The sequence below is a fragment of the Mustelus asterias genome, chromosome 5 (genome assembly GCF_964213995.1).
Source record: "Mustelus asterias chromosome 5, sMusAst1.hap1.1, whole genome shotgun sequence".
In the NCBI taxonomy this organism is placed as follows: domain Eukaryota; kingdom Metazoa; phylum Chordata; class Chondrichthyes; order Carcharhiniformes; family Triakidae; genus Mustelus; species Mustelus asterias.
Window position 1 is genome coordinate 47,514,481 of NC_135805.1, and position 22,170 is coordinate 47,536,650.

Genomic DNA, 22,170 nt, shown 5'->3' on the forward strand with positions numbered 1-22,170 from the left:
AGTGTACATATCACAGAGAAGGGGGCGTTGGAAGTCTTAAAGTGCATCAAGGTAGATAAATCCCCGGGACCTGATGACGTGCATCCCAGGACATTGTGGGAGGCTAGGGAGGAAATTGTGGGTACCCTAGCAGATAGTTGAATCGAAGCCACAGGTGAGGTGCCTGAAGATTGGAGGGTGGCAAATGTTGTGCCTTTCTTTAAGGGCTGCAGGGAAAAGTCTGGGAACTACAGGCCAGTGAGCCTAACGTTTGTAGTAGGTAAGTTGTAAGAAGATATTCTGAGAGACAGGATCTATAGGCATTTAGAGAGGCAAGGACTGATCAGGGACAGTCAGTATGGCTTTGAGTGTGGAAAATCACGTCTCACAAATTTGATTGAGTTTTTTGAAGGGGTAACCAAGAAGGTAGATGAGGGCAGTGCAGTTGATGTTGTCTATATGGACTTTAACAAGGCTTTTGACAAGGTACCACGTGGTAGGTTGTTGCATAAAGTTAAATCTCACGGGATCCAGAGTGAGGTAGTCAATTGAATACAAAATTGGCTTGATGACAGAAGACAGAGGGGGGAGGGTTGTAGAGGGTTGTTTTCCAAACTGGAGGCCTGTGACCAGCGGTGTGCCTCAGGGACTGGGTCCACTATTATTTGTCATTCATATTATTGATTTGGATTAGAATTTAAGAGATGTGGTTAGTAAGTTTGCAGATGACACCAAGATTGGTGGCATAGTGGATAGTGAAGAAGGTCATCTCGGATTGCAACGGGATCTTGATCAATTGGGCCAGTGGGCTGATGAATGGCAGATGGAGTTTAATTTAGATAAATGAGGTGATGCATTTTGGTAGATCGAACCAGGGCAGGACTTGCTCAGTTAATGGTAAGGCGTTGGGAAGAGTTACAGAACAAAGAGATCTAGGGGTACAGGTTCACAGCTCCTTGAAAGTGGAGTCACAAGTGGACAGAGTGGCGAAGAAGGCATTCAGCATGCTTGGTTTCATTGGTCAGATCATTGAATACATGAGCTGGGACGTCTTGTTGAAGTTGTACAAGACATTGGAAAGGCCACACTTGGAATACTGTGAACAGTTCTGGTCACCCTATTATAGAAAGGATATGATTAAACTAGAAATAGTGCAGAAAAGATTTACTAGAATGCTACCTGGACTTGATGGATTGAGTTATAAGGAGAGGCTGGATAGACTGGGATTTTTTTTCCCTAGAGTGTAGGAGGCTCGGGGTGATCTTATCGAGGTCTATAAAATAGGTAAGGTACATAGTCAACACCTTTTCCCAAAAATAGGAGAGTCTAAAACTAGAGGGCATAGGTTTAAGGTGAGAGGGGCGAGATACAAAAGGCTCCAGAGGGGCAATTTTTTCCACAGAGGGTGGCGAGTGTCTAAAATGAGCTGCCAGAGGTAGTAGTTGAGGCAGGTACAATTTTGTCTTTTAAAAAACGTTTAGACAGTGACATGGGTAACATTGGTATAGAGGGAAATGGGCCAAATGTGGGCAATTGGGACTCGCTTAATAGTAAAAACTGGGCGGCATAGACAAGTTGCGCCAAAGGGCCTGTTTTCATGCTGTCAACCTCTACGACTCTATTTCTCTACATTTTGCTGTCTCATATTGCATTACACATTTAGTGGATCTCATTTTTTCTTGCACAATTGCAGCAGTTTTCACTGGCTAATACTTCAGATTCTCAAACCTCAACCTGGCAGCTTTAGGAGAGTCTTATAACCTACTTAATTTCCTTATTGTCTTGACATATTGGTTTTAATGCAGGGAGAGCTTACTCATACTCCTTAGCAAGAGCAAACCATTTTATAATTGCTGTTATTCATTATAAAAATTATGAATATCTAAATTGAATTGTACAAAATTAGCTTCCCACGCAACATTTGCAGGCAATAGGATAAATGCCCTCTGAAAACTATTTAATCAAACGTCAAAAGGTTATAATATGCAATATTTCATTTGAGTAATTTTTTTCCCCTTTCTATATAAACGTACCGACTTATAAACAGGTATCGCAACATTAATTAGTAACTCCACAATCACCAGAAATGCTAGAAGATGATTTGACAAAGAAAGGGCTGAAGAACTGCATACTTCAACATTAATTCAAGAAGATTCAAGTCCACTCACATTTACATAAAACACAACTTTAGCAATAAACATGATGATGATGTTTGGTCAGGAAAGAAGCAAGATGGAGCCACAGAACATTTAGCCAAACTGAAATTATGACAGTTGTCTACACAACCTAAAGTTTGGCAGCACTAACTACAATGGAGATATGATGAAGGGTTTTCAATTCACAAGGTTTTGGTATCATCTGGATTTGTCTGAGCCAGCTATTCTGGATAGCTATTGTCTACCTTTTGGTAGCTCTCGTCCAGGCTGCTGCTAGATCTTGGTACTTTAAGTTGGCAAAATATTCGTCACAGAGTGGCAATCCCTACATATCACCTCTTCGCTTATGTATTTATAACAGGATGATTAGTTTGGAATTACCGCCCATCAGATTTCAAACAAGAACAAAGTTGTACTGTTATTTGTTATGCAAGATGATCCCAAGAACCGAAGATACTAGAGTCAGAATATCTTCAGCCTTTGAATGGCCTCAGCCATTGTCAATAAGAAAAGCCTTCAGAGTTAGGAGTGCTGCTACGTTAAGGCAATTTAAATACTATTTTGACTGAGTACCAAAGACTGAATACTTTAACAGAATTATACATTGTCAGGATGCTGGATACAAATTATATGGATGCTTACTGAGAAAAGTCAGATAGCTGACTGAGTTGGTCTTTCAGGAGGTGTTTCATGACCCAGTGCCAGTGGAGAGAGAGCAGTGCGATTCCCTCAGGATCTGTAGTAACCCTGTCTGATACTGCCCAGAATCGATCCCGCCACAAAGTGTTGCACTGTACCTATGGAGGTCAGAAAGTAGTGACACATGTTGAAGAATGCCCTATTATTGAGGTTGACCATGCAATAGAAATACCAGTTTTCAGTGTCTCAATTCTCAAACATATACCTATACGGACTTTCCAACATTGCTATTTATATTATTTTAAAATTGTACATGTCCTTTTACACTGCCATTCTTAAAAACAAAAACACAATCTCACTATAAGGGCGACACGGTGGCACAGTAGTTAGCACTGCTGCATCACAGCGCCAGGGACCTGGGTTTGATTCCGGAGTTTATACGTTCCCCTCTGCCTGCGGGGCTTCCTCCAGGTGCTCTGGTTTCCTCCCTCGGTCCAAATATGTGCAGGTTAGGTAGATTGGCCATGCTAAATTGCCCCTTAGTGTTCCAAGATGTGTCGGCTAGGAGCATACGTGGGGGAAATGCGTGAAGTTACAGGGATAAGGTGAGGGATGGACCTGGGTAAGATGCTCTCTGAAAGTTGGTGCAGACTCGATGGGCTGAGTGGTCTCTTTCTGCACTGTAGGGATTCTATGAAATTACACCTTCCTCACCGTTGCAGCACAATGGTCTTTTATCTCCCATCTCCTCAACCTGTACGGCAGACTGACTACTGTGCTCCAAACAAACCGACTTCTTTGCTTCCTAAATTAAAAGTTTTGCTGTTTCACTATACTTGAAAAACCAAAATAGTCAGTATATGTGACTCTAAAATGGTGATGAATTACATGCAAACACACTGTACCGTGCCCTCTAACCCCAATTCAGCTGTAGATTGTACTATTACACGAACATTTGATCTGGGTTCAGTAAACCACAGCATAGGAGACTGCCCAGTCAACATACGACATTACAGCTACAACTGAAGTTAGGGATAGACCTCCATCAGAAGCAATACAATAGTTAGCTATTGCAATTATCCATTTCTACACTGGCAGGCCTCGGGGAGGCATTCGTTGGCCTGTTTCATGCATTATACATTTCCCATGGAACATGATCCAAAGCTAGCAACGGACACAGGTCAACAACGATGAGTAATACTTGCCTCGTGGAAGACATAATCCTCCAGACTGGAAAATGGAGACTTTATGCACTGCATAACGCAGGCATCCCAGGCTTCAAAAAAAGCAGCAAGGTGAGCCAAGACTTGGTGAGGCAGGTCATCAAAGTTCATCATTCCTAAAAGAATGAAATAAAGGCTTCTTTACAATTTCAAAAGTTCTTATTTTCCTTGCATGTAGTCATCCTTTAGATTATTTGTATGGAACCACTTTTACATCAAGCACCTAATTAGCACAAAATATATTTCAAACGAGGGGGGATTTGTCTGTGTGGAGTTTGCATGTTCTCCATGTCTGCTTGGGTTTCCTCCGAATGCTCCGGATTACTCCCACAATTCAAAGATGTGCAGGTTATGTAGATTGGCTATGTTAAACTGCCCCTTAGTGTCAGGAGGTCCAGCTAGGGTAAATGCATGGGGTTATGGGGGTGAGGCTTGGGTGGAATTGTAGTTGGTGCAGAACAAATGGGCCGAATGGCCTCCTTCTGCACTATAGGATGCTATGATTCTATGGTTAATCAGCTAGTTTTACACATTCTGTATTAACAGTAATTCTTAAAGACTCGCCTCCAGGGGTCACAGCAATTGTCAGGCAAACAGGAATTGATAATGTGATTGCTTCTTCTGTTATTACTCCCGAGTGCCAGAATTGACATTAACAGATCAAAAAATGAAGCTGGCTTTCTTATGGATAGAAGATCTTCCTTGCCTGATTTTATCAGTTCACTGGACACGCATTTGAATCAATAAAGCAAACTTACTTAATGCTAAAGATGAAGAAAAAATGTTATGGTACACAAGGCCATTTCCCTGTTGACAGGAGTACCTTTCTGGAATGCAATGGATATCCTTAAAGCACTCCTCCTGCCTGATTTCTTTGCAGCATCAGAAGCCAACAATGTTTTCTCCATGTATCCTCTTTCCTCTCTGTCCATCAGAAGTGCCAGCCTACAAAATTAAACCAAAACAAACATGGAACTGTCTATGTGCAGAATCAGAGCACAGCCAATTCATAAAATCTCAAAGACACATCAAAAGTTCAAAATCTGTCAGAATGCCCAAAGCAAAGTAGATACATTTCATGAATGATTAGGTGAGTTGTTTCATGCTGCATGGTATCGAGCTTCTGTTGGAGTTGCATTTATCCAGGCAAGGGGAGAACATTCCACCACAGGTAGTGGAGATGATGGACAGGCTTTGGGGAGTCATGGATGAGTTACCTTCTGCAGAATTCCCAGCCTGTGATGTGCTCTTCTCGCACCAGCCCACTCCCCACCCAACACACACACAGATGTTGATGTGGCGGCTTCAGTGACAGTAAAGGTCAAAGGGAGATAATTAGATTCTCTCCTGTTGGAGATGTTCATTGCCTGGCACTTGTGTGATGCAAATGTTACTTGCCACATCAGGCCATGCCTGAATGTTGCCCAGGTCTTGCTACACGCGGACGTGGACCACTTTGTTGAGGGATTCCAAATGGAGTTCAATTGCAATTGGTGAACAGCCCAACTTGATGATTGAAAAAAGATCAATGAAGTTAACTGAACCTAGGACATTGCCCTGTGGGACTCCTGCCATGATGTTTGTGGCTCAGATGACTGATCAACTGCAGCCATCTTCTTCTGTGCTAGATACGCCAGATAGTTATTGACTACAACTCAGCCTTCAACACCATTAACCCAACAAAGCTCACTTCCAAACTCTGTGGCCTAAGGCTCGGCTCCTCCCTCTGGATCCAAGACTTCATAACTCACAGACCGCAAACAACAAGGATAGGCAATCTCCTCCAAGATTATGGGGCGGCACAGTGGTTAGCACTGCTGTTTCACAGCACCAGAGACCTGGGTTCACTTCCGGCCTCGGGTCACCGTCTGTGTGGAATTTGCACATTTTCCCCGTGTCTGCGTGGGTTTTCTCTGGTGCTCTGGTTTCCTTCCACAGTCCAAAGATATGGGGGTTAGGTTAATTGGCTATGATAAATTGATCCTAGTGTCAGGGGATTATCAGGGTAAATATATGGGGTTATGGGAATAGGGCCTGGGTGGGATTGTGGTCGGTGCAGATATGATAGGCTGAATGGCCTCCTTCTGTACTGTAATGATTCTATGACTTCGATTATCCTCAACACCTGTGCCCTGCCAAAATTCTTCGGTTTTGGGGAGAGTGCGATCGGAGAATTCCGCCCATGATGTTTTGTCTGTACAGCCCCAAAAAACCCTCCAACACATGTGACAATAATAAATCAAATCAAATGCAATGCCAACCTATGCAGTGTTCATCCTCTCAACCCTACCAATTTCCTTGGTGCCACACTCAGTTAAATACTGCCAAGAGGTAACGGTGCTCATTTGGTCCTCTGGGATTCCACTCTTGTACCTATTCTTGGGCCCAGGATGTACTGAGGCCTCAGGCAGAATAGATCTGCTGGGACCCAAGCTGAGCAAATACGATAACTAGAGCACAGATTTCTGGCTTTAAGCCCAATTGATTTTGCTAAAGTAATTTTGCTTACCTGTTAGCAATGGAGCGGAGCTGTGTTTGAAGCTCTTTTGAACAATGTAGCCCAGAATATGCCATAGAATTTAGTAAAATATCCAAATGCTGCTGGTTCCATCGGGGGTCCAAAGGAATTGCGGCACTTTCTGCAAAAGAAAAGTGGTTGAGTGGCAGGCCACAGAAAATAGGGATAATGAGTAGGTACTCAAATTGGCAGGATGTGACTAGTGGTGTCCCACAAGGATCTGTGTTAGAGCCTCAATCAGTCACATTATTTATTAATGACTTGGATAATGGCATAGAAAGTCATTTTGCTGAAGACACAAAGTTAGACGGCATTGTGGACAGTGTAGACAATAGCATAAAATTACCAAGGGATATTGATAGACCAGGTGAATGGGCAAAACTGTAGCAGATAGATTACAATGTAAGCAAGTGCGAGGTTATTCATTTTTGGACTGAAAATGGAAAGATCAGGGTACTTTCTAGATGGTATGAAGTTAAATACAGTAGAAATCCAAAGAGGCTTGGGGGTTCAGGTGCATAAATCTTTAAAATGCCACAGGTGCAGAAAATATTCAAGAAGGTAAATGGAATGCTTCCCTTTGTATCTAGAGGACTAGAATACAAGGACACATGTACAAAACCCTGGTTAGACCCCGCTTGGAGTACTGTGGGCAGATCTGGGTACCACACTTTAGGAAGAGTATATTGGCCTTGGAGGGAGTGCAGCGTAGGGTTACATGAATGATACCTGGACTTCAGCGATCAAGTTATGAGCAGAGATTACAAAAAATTAGACCTGTTTTCTCTAGTATTCAGAAGGTTAAGGGGTGTTCTGATTGAAGTCTTCAAGATATTAACAAGTAAAGACAGTGTAGATAAAGATAAACTATTTCCACTGTTTGGAGATTCTAGAACTGGGCGGCAAAGTCTAAAAATTATGGCTAGACCATTCAGGAGAGATGTTAGGAAGCACTTCTACACAGAAAGGGTGGTAGAAGCTTGGAACTCACCTCCAACAAACAGCACTTGATGGTAGATCAGTTGCTAATTTTAAATCGGAGATAGATTTTTTTTGTTAAGCAAAGGTATTAAGGGATATAAGCCAAAGGCAGGTATATGGAGTTAGACCACAGGTCAGCTATGATCTCATTGAATGGCAGAATAGGCACAAAGGGCTGAATGGCCTACTCTTGTTCCTATAAAAGAAACATTGAACTGCTCAACCTTTTTGACCAAGATGTTTCTTTGGTGCATGGTGTAGAGAAAGGGAAGATGCTGTTTGCACCCAATCCTAGCAGAAAAATACCTGTAAGACACATCTATACTTGGAATTCATTCATTGACATGTTGAAGAGGGATGGTTCAGAATTTGTAAATTTCAGTACTTTTGGCTGAATTAGTAATGCTCCCACCAGTGTACGTTTCACACATTGATGGAGTATATAACCTAGGCTGACACAAAATGTAGAGGAAATGCAACATTTTGGAGGTGGCCTTTTTCAGATAAAGCTTCATCTGCCATTGCTGATTGTTCACACTTATAAAAGATACCACAATCCTACTTGAATGGGGGATTCACCCGGTGTTGAACAATATTCAACCCCAACTACACCAAAAACAAAATAAATAGGGAATGGAAGTCTTGCGGGCCTTTGCTTTGTGATCATTGATGCCATGTCCAGTGATTAGACTTCAAAATTAATGTACCGACTGAAGCCTTAAAACGAAGATCAAAAGCTACATAAATTAATACATAGTATCTTTTCATATCATTTATAACAGCTAAAGAAATGTTCAGGTGCGCAAAGTTAATTCATTGGGGAGAATGTTTGCTCCAAGAAAAATAAATTGTAGAAAGTATTTCACATTAATTCATGTTTATACTGCAGCATTTTCCTTGCCAAGAGGGGAAGGTTGTTGTGGACACAGCGCGGTTTTAAGCATTCATAAGATTGTTTTTAATGGCTGGAATTCTCCGGTCTCACACACCTTGCTACCACTGCCAGCAAGAGGAGAATTTGGCACTCAGCCAAATCTCCGTTCACTGCAGCAGGACCAGATAATCCCAGCTGTGGGTGAGGTCAGAGAATCTGGCCCAAGTGTGTTTAAGTTTATTGAAGTGTCTTTACGAATAAAGAGTGATAGTAATATTATAAAATCAATAATAAGAGTCTTGTGGATAAAGTGCTGGTGACATTTCCAAAGAACACAGGCAAATTAAAAGATTTTGAAGAATTTTTTAAAAAGTCTGGACCAACGTCCCATGTTCTCTGAAGTACAGAGCAGGGTTATAAAATATACAAGATTTACAAACACCCATAATAAATTGTTCTCTTGCGCTTGCTCCCTTTGCGAATTGTCATATTTCAAGTTAAGGGCAAGGGCAGATAGTCAAAGCAATATTAAACATACATATTTTCTCAGGAAACAGTTCAGGTACAGCACCCGGTTTTGGACGCCCCATTATGAAAAACTAAATTAAAAACCCTAGAAAGCATGGATTCACCAAAGCTGGGAAACTAGAGTCTCAGGAAGATACTGAAGTTATTGCTACTGGATCAGAGGAGCCAAGACACGAATCCATAGAGATTTTTAAAATTATGAAGGTCTATTGATAGGGAAAGATCACCTCCCCCAGTTGGGGAATGAGGGAGGTGCAGGGGGGGAGATCATCCAAGGACAAAGGAACACCACCATTTATCGGCTTTGGTGAAAAATTTGTGCTATTCAGTCAGTTAAGTCCATTCGACATCTCTCCATCCCCCAATTATGTAATTAGTTCACCCGAAAATAAAAATGAGCAGACCCTGAACTAAACAAAAAGGCCAATGTTCCCATTGATAAAAGAGTACGTTACCATTTGCATCGAGCTGTAGTTGCTGTATAACTTCTTTCATTCCTGCAGGCAGTACACTGGCGTAAGCTACATTAAGAGCTTTCGCCCCTGCCTCTAACTGGGCACACACCAACTCTGTAGGTACAAAAAGCCACATTACTAACTCAATTACTATATATACAAATTCTAATAGTGTAATTTTGAGCTTTTACTTGTCAATGACCCTATACAATCCACATCACATTTTATTGCTTTACATACCGTTAGAATTCATATCATTCACACTTTCCTAAGAATGTGCAAAGTCAGGTTTATCAGTCATACTCCATACATATTTTGTACCAATTAAATACAAATATTAATGAAATTATTTAAATAATATTTACATCACTTATGTATAGGTGAAGATCTTCATCATTATTTAGGGTACAAATTAGAATACAATTTTGTGCACTAGCAGACATTACACTGTCAAGTGCAACTTCATTCTTTCCTGGGATATGAGCATTACTGGCAAGGCCAATATTAGTTGCTCATCCCTATCTGCCTTTAAAAGGTGATGGTGAGCTGCCTTCCCGGTGTAGGTACACCGACTGTGTAGTGAGAAAGTCTTCAGTATGTGGCGTCAACTGATGATCCCCCAGTTTTACAAAAGAAAAGTCATTAACAATGATTTGACTAACTAGCAAGACAGAAGCGCATCATCAAGTATACATGGTTGAACACTGATAGTTGCGGCACACTACCTGGTAAGTGTCTGTGGTTCTTTGCTGTGTGGCACAACCACCTGGCTCTTAACAGCCAATCTTGATTTGATGCTTTCTCTGTGACCAGCCTGACAGCAGCAGGAACCATTGACAACTCGTCAGCGACTTGAACTGCTGTTCTACGGTTGTGGAATAAAAGACTGTCCATGTTGTTGGATTGCAAAACTAGCTCGAGATCAGTCAGAGTCAGAGGTCGAGACCTGATTCAGGGAAGCGAGAACAACATCATTTACAAACATTGTTTTGCAGAAACATCCAACATTGTTAAAAACATACAACTCCCAGGTTTTCCCTCATAGCTCACACACGGATTTGGAATATCTGCACTACTGGCGAGTGACACTTTTTGCTGCGCTTAACCATTTTTAACCAAGGTAAACAGAAAATGATATTAGCAATTCAGATAACAAATACATTGGAAATAATCCAACTTTTAAGAAGTTTGCCCTTTTCTAAATTTTCCCGAATGCCTTCAGCCCACCTGTTGTTGTTCAGGCTCAGTTGGTTCAAATAGTAGGCAAGCACCTGTCCATCCCGATGAACCATGGACAGCATGGATTCCTCCGCCGTAAACATTGCTGATGGGATAGAATCTGGCCACAATCCCATAGAGACCAAAGAATCACCCCAGGACTGGGGTGACATCAAAGTAAGTTTGTGTTTCTCCACCAGTTCTTGCGCTTGCTGCAACATAAAAGAATAATAATTTGATGGCTCTCAAAATAACCCACGCCATATTTAAATTCTTTTACTTTCAACTCAAATGTAATTTTGACCAAGGCGGCGGAAAATTGAAGATAGCTTCTCAGGTGAAAGCATTGACAATAACTTTAACATGAATTAAAATACATCTGAGAGATTGTGCACTATGCGATACTGCTGTCTGAACGGTAACTCACTATTTATAATGTTAATAAATATACATGCTTGGCGATATTTGTGCTAAAATGTTAATTTCCTCCAACCCAAGTCTGAGATCAACCAACCAACTCAAGAACCGCTTCTTCCTTGCTGCCATCAGAGTTTTGAATGGAGCTTCCATATATTAAGTTGATCTTTCTCTACACCCTAGCTATGAATGTCACACTACATTCTGCACTGTCTCCTTTCATCTCCCCTATGTTCTCTATGTACGGCATGCTTTGTCTGTATAGCCTGTAAAAAACAATACTTTTCACTGTATACCAATATATGTGACAAAAATAAATCAAACCAAAAAATTTGTTACAAGTTGTGAACTCCCTTCAGAAGAGAGTTCCTAACCCTCACCTCCTGATGAGCTCGAGACGTCTGTGAAAGGACAAACGCTTCAGAGCAAGCTCGATGGAATGCCTCCGCCAAGCTGAGACCATGTTGTAGCTGCTGAACAATGAGAACAGCAGCGTGGAGAAGAGACGAGATGGAGGAAGAAGTACCTTTATTTTTAAAGAAAAAAGGAAAAATAAAGTGATAAATCAGAGGCATTCAAAGATATCAGGCTAATTCCAAGGATGAAAGGGTTGACGTACAAGGAGAGATTAAATAGTTTGGGCTTATACTTGCTGGAGTTTAGATGGATGAGGGGGATCTGATTGAGGTAAAATTTTAAGAGGGGTTGATAAAGTAAATGTAGACCAAATGTTTCCTCTTATGGGGCAATCTAGAATAAGAGATCACAGGAATAGGTTGAGGGGCAGTAGACTTAGCACTGAGATGAGGAGGAACTACTTCTCACAGAGGATGGTGAATTTGTGGAACTCGCTGCCCCAAAGGGTGCTGGAGTCCGAATCATTGAATGGTTTAAAGGAGGAGATAGATATATTTCTAGCATAAAAAGGGATAAGGGAATGTGGGGAACAGGTGGGGAGGTGGATTTGAGACCAGGGAGAGATCAGCAGTGATCTGATTGAATGGCGGAGCAGGCTCAAAGGGCTGAATTTGCCCACATCTGCTCTTAATCCCTATGTGCCTATATCTTTTTCTACACAAAGGCTTAATTTACAGTCACCTGAACTAAACATTTCACATTGGCATCTCCAAACCCAAACCTAATACAAGATGAGCAACTGGGATATGTAACAGTTCCAACAAAATATAGGAACACTTCCGTTCATTCTGACAGTTTACCAAAAGAGTTGAATTTGATTGATTTTGAATGTTTGGGGTTTACCTGCTGCGATTTCCTTTACTTCCGAATACAGTGCCATCAACTCATTACATGGATGGTCTCCGATGAAACCAAGTCCGTGTAACAGCGTTTTAAAATCCTGTTTATCCAAAGGGTCGTTATGCTCGCCTGCAACATGGATTTCAATCCCACGATTTCTCATGGCCCGAGAGATTTCCCCGTGAGCTGGGTCCATCGTCATAAACAGCCTATTTTGAAGTAAAGAGGCAGTTAAATGTGAAGCCTGAAAATAGTATCAGCCGAGGACATTTTTACAACACTATGGAGGTTCACAGAAGGTGAACTTAGAGAGGCTTGTGAGCTCATTACAAGAATATACAAGTGTTCAGAAGTATCAAATATTAATTACTTTTCCATGTTTGAGGAATGATAATTGGAACACAGGATGAAGAGCAGATGGACCTGCTCAAGAGGGCAATGGTTGGCAATGTGATTCAGTGGAGAAAAACAACTCCTTTCTGGAGGATAGGCTGAGGGAGTGAAAAGTGAAAAAAGGAGAGGTTGGCAGGATTTAAGTTCAGTTATTTATAAAGTGTCACAAGTAGGCTTACATTAACACTGCAATGAAGTTACTGTGAAAATCCCCAGTCGCCACACTCCAACACTTGTTCGAGTACACTGAGGGAGAATTTAGCATGGCCAATGCACCTAACCAGCGCGTCTTTTGCACTGTGGGAGGAAACACACGCAGATCGGAGAGAACGTGCAGACTCCGCACAGACAGTCCCAAACTGTGAATCGAACCCAGGTCCCTGGTGCTGTGAGGCAGCAGTGCTAACCACAGGGCCAAGCACCAAGTCTATACTCAACTTCTTGCAGCAAAACAAAACAACTTCACCTCAGGTCAGCAGTACCAATATTATGCTAAGTTTCATGAATTTTCATGTGGTTCATTACTCCTTTGCATCAGTGGCTGTTAGGACGGACAGTGTGTGTTGTTATTATTGTCAATAAATTGAAATATGCATATTAAAGAGTGGAGAGAAAAATTGCAGATGGTTTGTGTCCCATGTAGTTCAAGGCTGTGAGAAGAAAGCCCTTCAGTCAATGCGAGAAGTTTCACCCTCCTGGGCCCAAGTCAAGCCAATTAGTAGGAAGTGAGCTGTTGGATGGGTTGGAGGTGGGGCTGCATCTACACGGCAAATTACTCTGAAATTCATCAATGGAAAGCCTTCTTCATCGATAAAACATCAAAGAGACAGTCTGTGAATGGCAGAGAGGGGATGGAATGGCAATTACAGAACAGGTAGCAGAGAAGGTAAGACTTGATTACTGGTTGGAGTTAGTTGCCATCCCTCCAGACTGCAAAATTGAGGAATGGCAGAGGTTTGATTCAGAAATCCCCATTTTTGAAGAATAATGTCTTGGACCATTGAGCATGGGCTGGAAACCACAGTTTTTAAAAACAGCTTTCCTGTCATTTGTTTTTTTTAAAATGAAAATTGGTTTGATTTGCCTTTGAGGTTTCTGTGCAACTTCCAGGTTTGTGCTCTCGAACATACTGGGAAACAAGTATCTTGCCAATGGAGTGATTTGGCCCAATATTTTTTCTAAATGGAACATTAATTCTCTGTTGTACAGGATTCCACACAAAAAACCCCAGTTTAAAAATGCCAGTTAATACTGTGACATACAAAAGTAAAATCCATCACAGTAACACAAAATATGCCTGACATGAAATGAAAAGCTTTTGATAGGAGGTTGACATAGGGAATCTCATTGCATTTGAACAAAATTTCATAATGTTTCTGTATACCGTATTCATTATTCACAATGTGGTCTCCTCTATGGCGGGCAGACCAAGCATAGACTGGGTGACCATTCTGCAGAACATCTCCATTCGGTCTTCAGACGTAACCCTGAGATTCCTACCTAATTTTCCATCTTGCTCCCACTCTTGAGCTCTCTGTTCATGGCCTGTTACAGTGCTCCAATAAAGCTCAATGCAAGTTCAAGGAACAGCACCACGCCTTTCAATTAAACACTCTACAGCTAGAAGGGCCTCAGTGTAGAGTTCAACTTTAGATCATAACCTCTGCCTCCACCTTGTGTTGTGTTTGTTATTTTGGTGCCCTGTTTCTTCCTTTAGTCCATCACATTGCATTCGGATGGCCACTCTGCAATTATTCGTGCCTGATCTGGACATAACCCTTGATCCTTTACTGTACCCATTATCATTTCCTTTGGCTCACATCATGTAACCTTGTGAATTAATCTCTCCTGCCTTCCACCATATCATGGACCTTCACTTTTTTTCTTCCTGCCCCCTTTTACTGACTTAAAAACTCTTAACATTTCTATCTTTTCTTCAGAAAAGCTCATCAACCAATGTTAACTCTTTCTCTCTACGAATGCTGTCTGATCTGTTGAGAATTTCCAGCATTTTTTGTTCAGATTTCCAGCATCCATAGCCCTTTGCTTGTGTTCATACTTTTTCTGCCTTGTTAACATTAATTGCCTATTAACCGTGTTTACTTTGAGAAGGCAATGGGCATTAACTGGGGATTCATTTGTGCCTCTAGAGATTCTTGGTCAACTATGTAATGGGAAGAAACTGGAGCCTTCACCATCACTATCCATAGCTCCAAGCTACATGTTAAAAAAGTGCATGTCGCCACAGAAACACTGACTCCGGGGGAGGGAGAGAGAGAGAGAGAGAGAGAGAGAGAGAGAGAGAGAGAGAGAGAGAATGTGTGTGTGTGAGAGAGAGTGCATGTGCGCTAAGATTGGGGTTGTGGTGTTGTGAGCTGGGCCTGCCCTTCGGACAGAGAACTGAGGAGTAAATAGACGCCAACCCAAATGTGGTTACTGGGTTAGGTGGTGCTCGCTTGGGATCTGCAAGTAAGGGTACCATTAATTGCTTTTAGTGTTCAAAGATTGGCTCTAACTGGTTTCCGGAAATGTAACAGTTAATGTGTGCTGAAACATCTGGAATTAATCGCTTGCCCGAAATCGCCACTAGGAAAGCAAACACCTTTACTGCTTACCTGAAATTTGGGTGTGGGACAATTGTTGGGCTGGTGCCATCAATCACTCCCCGTTCACTGATGGTTAGCACCCCTCCAGGTTCCAAAAGAGCATTTAGACGATCAAGCACCGAAGGACTAAATAGTAAGTATAAAATATATATGATTAACAAATGGATAAATAGAAATTTAAACTTCTGTGCATCAGTAAACTCAAGTTAAATTTACAGTGGATACAAATTCCTGCAATTTCCATACTGGGTTGTCACACACCAGGTGTGAAAGGATATGGTGCATTTTGCCTGCATTTTTATAGATTCCCTACAGTGCAGAAGGAGGCCATTCAGCCCATTAAGTCTGCACTGACCACAATCCCACCCAGACCTTATCCTCACGTATTTTACCTTGTTAGTCACCCTGACACTATGGGTCAATTTAGCATGGCCAATCAACCTAAGCTGCGCATCTTTGGACTGAGGAAAAAATCGGAACACCCGGAGGAAACCCACACAGACACAGGGAGAATGTGCAAACTCCACACAGACAGTGACCCAAGCCGGGAATTGAACCCAGGTCCCTGGCGCTGTGAGGCAGCAGTGTTAACCACTGTGCCACCATGCCGCCCAAGTAAAGACCGACTTTGCACAGAGGCCTAATTTTGAGGACAACATTTACAACAAAGTCAGAATCTGCAAAAATTATGGAACAATACTTTCAGATAATTGTCTTACCTGCAGAAGTTGACATTATCCAGCAGCAGCCAGTCACCGGAATTCAAAGCCTGTACAAGCATCCCATTAACCCACTCAAACGTGCCACGGCTTTGACCGTCCAAAGATTGACTGCGCTGGAGTTTAAATTGCTGGAATTCTGTGATCAACTCTGAAAATTCTGAAGCACAAAGATAACAAACAACACGTTACTGACAATTACTCAAAAGGCTGCGCAACTTCTAAAGGAAACAATAAAAAAAGTTAATGTGCAAATAAACTAGCCGTTAAAGCTCTGACAGTAAATTTACGCAATTCAGACAGACATGCAACTCGCCTGCCACATCTAAGAAACACTTTCACAACTACAGTTTCCACTCATCCACTTAGTGCCGTTGCAGCACAGTGGTTTGCACTGCTGCCTCACAGCGCCAGCGACCCGGGTTCAATTCTGGCCTTGAGTGACTGTGTGGAGCTTGCACATTCTCCCAGTGTCCGCGTGGGTTCCCTGCGGGTGCTCCCGTCTCCTCCCACAGTCCAAAGATGTGCAGGTTATGTGGATTGGCCATGCTGAATTGCCCTTTAGTGTCCCAAGATATGCAGGTTAGGGGGATTAGCGGGGTAAATACATGGGGTTATGGGAAAGGGTCTGGGCGGGATCCTCTGTCGGAGAGTTGGCGCAGACTCAATGGACCGAACAGCTTCCTTCTGCACTGCAAGTATCCTATGATTGCCGAAAGACTGCATTTGTATAAAATACCCTGTAATATTCATGATCTGGCATTATGGATGTATGACTACAAGTGTAGTGGTTAGCATTGCTGCCTCACAGCACCAGGGACCCGGGTTCAATTCCCGCCTTGGGGCACTGTCTGTGCAGAGTCTGCACGTTCTCCCCGTGCCTGCGTAGGTTTCCTCTGGGTGCTCCGGTTTCCTCCCACAGTCCAAAGATGTGCAGGTTAGGTGCATTGGCTATGCTAAATTCTCCCTCAATGTACTTGAACAGGCGCCGGAGTGTGACAACTAGGGGATTTTCACAGTAACTTCATTGCAGTGTTAATGTAAGCCTATTTGGGACACTAATAAATAAACTTAAAAAACTTAATGGGTTGGCAATCAGTAGAACAATTCTGCATGAGAAGTCAACAACTTCAGAAAGGAGTAAAATTATGGGAGGCTGGGGTCAGGCAGAATAATAAAAATTCTTCTAAATGAAGAAATGACTATTATCCAGGCGAAAAGAAATTGGCAAAACCTTCAGCACTGTAGCTAAAAAGCATGTTTAAATTTACTCGTACAAAAAATAATTTCTACTGAGTAAATATTCAGAAATTTAAATGAGTTAATTTAGTCAGCATCTTTAAATAAAACTTAAGAAAAGCCAAGAAAAGCATACCTGAAGTGGAGAGCGTGTTCAGTTTGTTGTTAAAGCGCTGAAGAAGAATAAGCAAACTCTCTAGTTTGTTCATTGCATCAGAGGATATGCCAGAACTACGATCTTCATTCAGGCAACGCGAGTGACTGATCAGGAATGAATTCCAGAGTTTGAGAAGGACACCACCATCAGGGACAGTGTCTACAGACAGCAGAATATCTCTGGTGACAGCACTGACAACATCCTTCACCTTCACAACTAAACTCTGCCAAGGGCGAAAAATGTCAACCTGCAAGTACACAGAAAACCCATCAACATGGTTCTCTACTCCTTCAGAATCTACCACCTTTCAGCTTTAGGTGAGAAAGTACATTGGTCATCATGTTCCTTCGACTCAAAAAATATATATATATTAAACATGTAAATTAGTCAAAACCAAGAGAAGCATTGAACTCGGCAAGAGCACCCACAAAGACTTACGGAAAAGCAAGTTCTTTATACAAGGTCATTTACAATATATGACTGTTACACTATATTCTGCACCTTCTCCTTTCCTTCTCCCCAATGTACTCTATGAACTGTATATTTTGTCTCTGTAGCACGCAAGAGGTTAGGAATGGATCTTCCAATTAAGCCCTAATTTGATGTCAATTATTCAATAGATGTCACTGATATATAAAGGGCTACAGATGACACTGGGTGTTGGTGGAGAATTGTATGTGGAGTTGGATCAAAGAAATAAAAGGTAGTTTATGAAGAAGCAGATCTCATGTCTCTTTTACTGAACTGCAACCGAGAGACCCGAACACAAGAAACAATACTTTTCACTATATCCCAATACATGAAACAAATCAAACCAAACAGTACGGAAGAAAACATTGTCCTACAAACGACAGACACACAATACAGAACAGTGTCAAGTCTCTGACGCAGTTTCGTTACCAACAATAAAAAAGGCAAAATCTGCAAGGAATTTTCAAAATGTGTAAGAAACGAAAATACAAATGCCAATCACACTTCGGGTTTCGTAAACTGGGCAGAGGACAAGAGAAAGAGACCATGAAATATTTGTATAAGCCAACAATTAATTAGAGACCAGGTGGCAGTTTCTGGTGGCCATTATAGAAGCAACATTTCAGTTATTGAGATGCCCCGCTTGGGTTCAGCAGGATAATGCCAAAAAATGGGAAACCATTGCTGAAAGTGGCTTGAGATTTTGGGACTCCCTTCACAGGAACAGTGAGGCATTGATGAAGGTCATTAATTTGACGCAGTCGGAGAGTGATAGACAGATTATAAAAGAAAATGTTGGTTGCTGGGGAACAGATCGCTTCAACAGAGGGAGTGATTTAGGTACAAACCATTGCACCTCGAGGAAATTTGATTAAATAACGGCACAATAAATATCTATTGGGGAATAAGAGAGAAATTAGTTTAGCTTCATCACACAGCCAGCATACGGCATGGGCCAAACAATTTGTGCTGTAAACTTATTTAGCAACGTACACAGGAATTTGCAGCATTGATGTGTTTCAAGTCACAAAGACAAGCAGTGTCCTCAGAGTAAGTGAAATGTAAAAAGAGTAGAAACAATAATTCAAAAATAGGAATTTCAGAGGGGAGAGGCAGAGAGATTTAACTGAAATTTAAAAAGGGTAATAGGTAGAAATTAATATAGGAATTAGTTGGATATGAGATGATGTATTTTGGGAGGTCTATAAGGGTAGGATAGAGACAATGAAAGGTAGGTCCTTGAACATGGCAGTACAGGTAGATAGTGTGGTGAAGAAGGCATACTGAATGCTTGCCTTTAATAGCTAGGGCATACAATATAGGGGAGGTCTTGGTCCAACTTTATAAAACATTGGTTAGGCCACACTTGGAGTATTGTGTGCAGTTCTGGCCACCAGACTATCGGAAGGGCATGATTGCACTGGACATGGTGCAGAGGAGATTCATCAAGATGTTGCCTAGGTTGGAAAGCTTCAGCTATGAGATGAGAATGGATAGGCTGGGTTTGTTTTCCCTGGAGCAGAGGAGGCCGAGGGGGGATCTGATAGAGGTATACAAAATTATGAGGGGCACAGATAGGATAGATTGTAACAATCTTTTCCGCATGACAGAGGTGTCTAAGACCAGGGGGCAGAGGTTTAAAGTGAGTAAGTGGTTTAGAGGTGATGAGAAAAAATATTTCCACCCAGACGGTAGTGGAAATATGGAACATGCTATCTGAGAGGGTGGCGGAGGCAGGTACTTTCACAACATTTAAGCAGCATCTGCATGAGCACTTAAATCACTAAGGCATAGCAGGTTATAGACTAAATATTGATAAATGGGACTAGTACAGATTGGTAGTTGATGTTCGGCATAGACATGATGGGCCAAAGGGCCTGTTTCTGTGCTGTATGACTATGACTAAACAGCCCATTTGTGCTGTAATTTCAAAGTGCCGGATGTATCAGTCTAAAAATTTGTTCAAATGCTGCGACAAAACAGAAAAAAGTCCCCCCGCACCCCCCTCATGCTAATGAGCACCAAATTTCAATGCAATAACTAGGTGCAACTGAAATCTACGTACAAGAAATATCAGGCGAAATACATTTGGTGGAGGTACGTCGCTTAAAATTCAATCGCTCTATTAAATATTTCACCTGCTCAAATCCACCAAGTAGTTCTGTGGTGTCCATCGCACTGTTCATTGCCATAACCTTTAAATTTTGACCTGTTAAAAGAGCCAAGAGCTGGATTAGGCTGGTTTTCCCGCTGGCAGTCGGCCCCACCAGAATGACCATCCAGCCCATCTGTGTACACTTCATGATGGACTCCAGTGGCTGAAGCGAATGGTGAAGAACAGAGAGCTGCTTCTTTGATATTGGAACAGCGAACCCACTACGAGAAAGTGTCGAATACCCAACCTGAAACAAAAAAGAACACAGTCATGCTTATAATGGCTTGCTTTGAAGGGTAGAGTAACTCAAAAGGTGGACTAAATGTTAAGTTTTTGTGCAATACTTTTGTATACTGTTCTGTAATCCAATATTAAAAGTTCAAATCGCAAACCTGAACATGCTGTGGTGTGATGTGGAATTTTCTGGACCCGGTGTAGGGAAGTGATCGAATTCCATCACCTTCTGAATGTAAAATGCCTTCAAATACAGAAAACATCTTGGAGGGAAAGAAATAAGAAATAACATTAAATGGCCAAAGTTAAATGAGAACTTTTTCTGCACAAGGGCAAACTCAACACCATTTCTGAGATGATTATTAAGGCAAAGAAAGAAACAAGGCGATCGTGAATACAGTTAAATTGCCTCAGTTTCAATTCACAATAGATTTACCAACTAGTACCTCAAATATACACTAGGGTAAAGAACAAAGAGTATTTAAAATGCAAGGCAGTCGCAAAGTCACTGGACTTGTAACCCAGGGGCTGAGGTAAATGCACTGGGAACGTAGGTTAAAACCCCACCATGGCAGCCGGTGGAATTTAAATTCAATTCGTAAATCTGGAATTAAAAAGCTAATCATAGTGACCATGAAACCATTGCTGATTGTGATGTCCTTCAGGGAAGGAAATCTGCACTCCTTACCCGGTCTGGCCTACATGCTACTCCAGACCCACAGTAAAGTTTTTGACTCATTAACCGCCCTCTGAAGTGGCCTAACAAGGAACTCAGTTGAAGGGCAATTAGGGATTGGCAACTCCACAGCCCATGAAAGGATAAATAACAATTAAGAAAGATATTTTAGTTTTAATTATGACGAGCTCAGCCACACCTTTAAAACTCCACATACTTGGCAAAACTAATTGAGTGTTCAATCATGAAATGCAAGTTGTACAAAGCACTAACCTAGAGAACTCGGTTTTCTCCGCTGGGTTGGCGAATTACATCTACAGTACTTTCAAGCAGTGATGTAACAAATAGCAAAAATTCTCAAAATAATACGCAATTCTGAAAAAGGTATACAAATCACATGATGTAGCTTTTAACCAATATGCATAAATCCTTCCATAGCCATGCTAGGTGGATTGGCCATGGTAAATTGCCCCAAAGAGTTCAAAGATGTGTAGGTTAGGGGGATTAGCCATGGTAAATGTGCGGGGTTAGAGATGGGTTGGGCCTGGGTAAGATGTTCTTTCGGAGAGTCGGTGCAGACTCGATGGGCCTAATGGCCTCCTTCTGCACTGTAGGCATTCTATGAACTGACCGCACTAAAAATAAAGCAACTACAGAAAAGCTCAGTTGACATGCTTACATGGTTTCTGTCTGCCTCAGATCGCATTCGGTCTGCATACACCAAAGCAACATGCTGGCCTGGGTCATAGCACCCAGGCATCTGATCTACCAACATCAGCTGGCACCAGCGGAAAAGGTCACGCAGGTTAAATTCCCATGGTCCTCCTTTCTGTCCCCACTTTCTTTCCACCGTTACTTCTTGGTTAATCTTCCAAGAACAAAAACAATTGAGTTAGTTAATGTCCAATGCTTTACATCCAACCTTGTTGTCTTGCATCAAAAAAAAAGGATCTCTTACCTTGCAATTAAAATGAACCATTTTGCTGATGATATTTTTACCAATTGCAGGAAACATGGTGTTTGCAATGTACTCCATGTCTGTAACCGTAAGCTGGTCCACATATACCTGCATTAGAAAATCAATATTAACCCCAACAAAAATGACACTCAAGAAACAATACAGAAAATATTACAGGAAAATTTGGCATCATTTTTTACGCAATTGAATTGCATACACTGAACACATTCTTGATGCACTGGCAAACAGCTAAATATCATTATTCAACACACTCAAAAAAATGGATCACTTGCGGCTGCACCTAAAACGTCAGCAAT

The 22,170-nt window shown here is 41.7% G+C and overlaps 1 protein-coding gene across 1 annotated transcript in view; it reads right to left on the bottom strand.

The window, feature by feature from the left end:
* The window catches only part of mdn1 (midasin AAA ATPase 1), a 194,542-nt gene that overhangs the window by 85,606 nt on the left and 86,766 nt on the right, over nucleotides 1-22,170 (bottom strand). The window contains exons 39-54 of the mRNA XM_078212495.1: nucleotides 21,854-21,961; nucleotides 21,575-21,763; nucleotides 20,378-20,482; nucleotides 19,969-20,232; nucleotides 17,339-17,606; nucleotides 15,964-16,123; nucleotides 15,254-15,370; nucleotides 12,249-12,454; nucleotides 11,369-11,514; nucleotides 10,581-10,783; nucleotides 10,079-10,299; nucleotides 9,354-9,467; nucleotides 6,507-6,636; nucleotides 4,821-4,942; nucleotides 3,980-4,113; nucleotides 2,778-2,932 (exon numbers count right to left, since the gene is read on the bottom strand). Of these exons, the coding sequence (XP_078068621.1) occupies nucleotides 2,778-2,932; nucleotides 3,980-4,113; nucleotides 4,821-4,942; nucleotides 6,507-6,636; nucleotides 9,354-9,467; nucleotides 10,079-10,299; nucleotides 10,581-10,783; nucleotides 11,369-11,514; nucleotides 12,249-12,454; nucleotides 15,254-15,370; nucleotides 15,964-16,123; nucleotides 17,339-17,606; nucleotides 19,969-20,232; nucleotides 20,378-20,482; nucleotides 21,575-21,763; nucleotides 21,854-21,961 (2,642 nt within the window). The remainder of the gene's footprint in view (nucleotides 1-2,777; nucleotides 2,933-3,979; nucleotides 4,114-4,820; nucleotides 4,943-6,506; nucleotides 6,637-9,353; nucleotides 9,468-10,078; nucleotides 10,300-10,580; nucleotides 10,784-11,368; nucleotides 11,515-12,248; nucleotides 12,455-15,253; nucleotides 15,371-15,963; nucleotides 16,124-17,338; nucleotides 17,607-19,968; nucleotides 20,233-20,377; nucleotides 20,483-21,574; nucleotides 21,764-21,853; nucleotides 21,962-22,170) is intronic.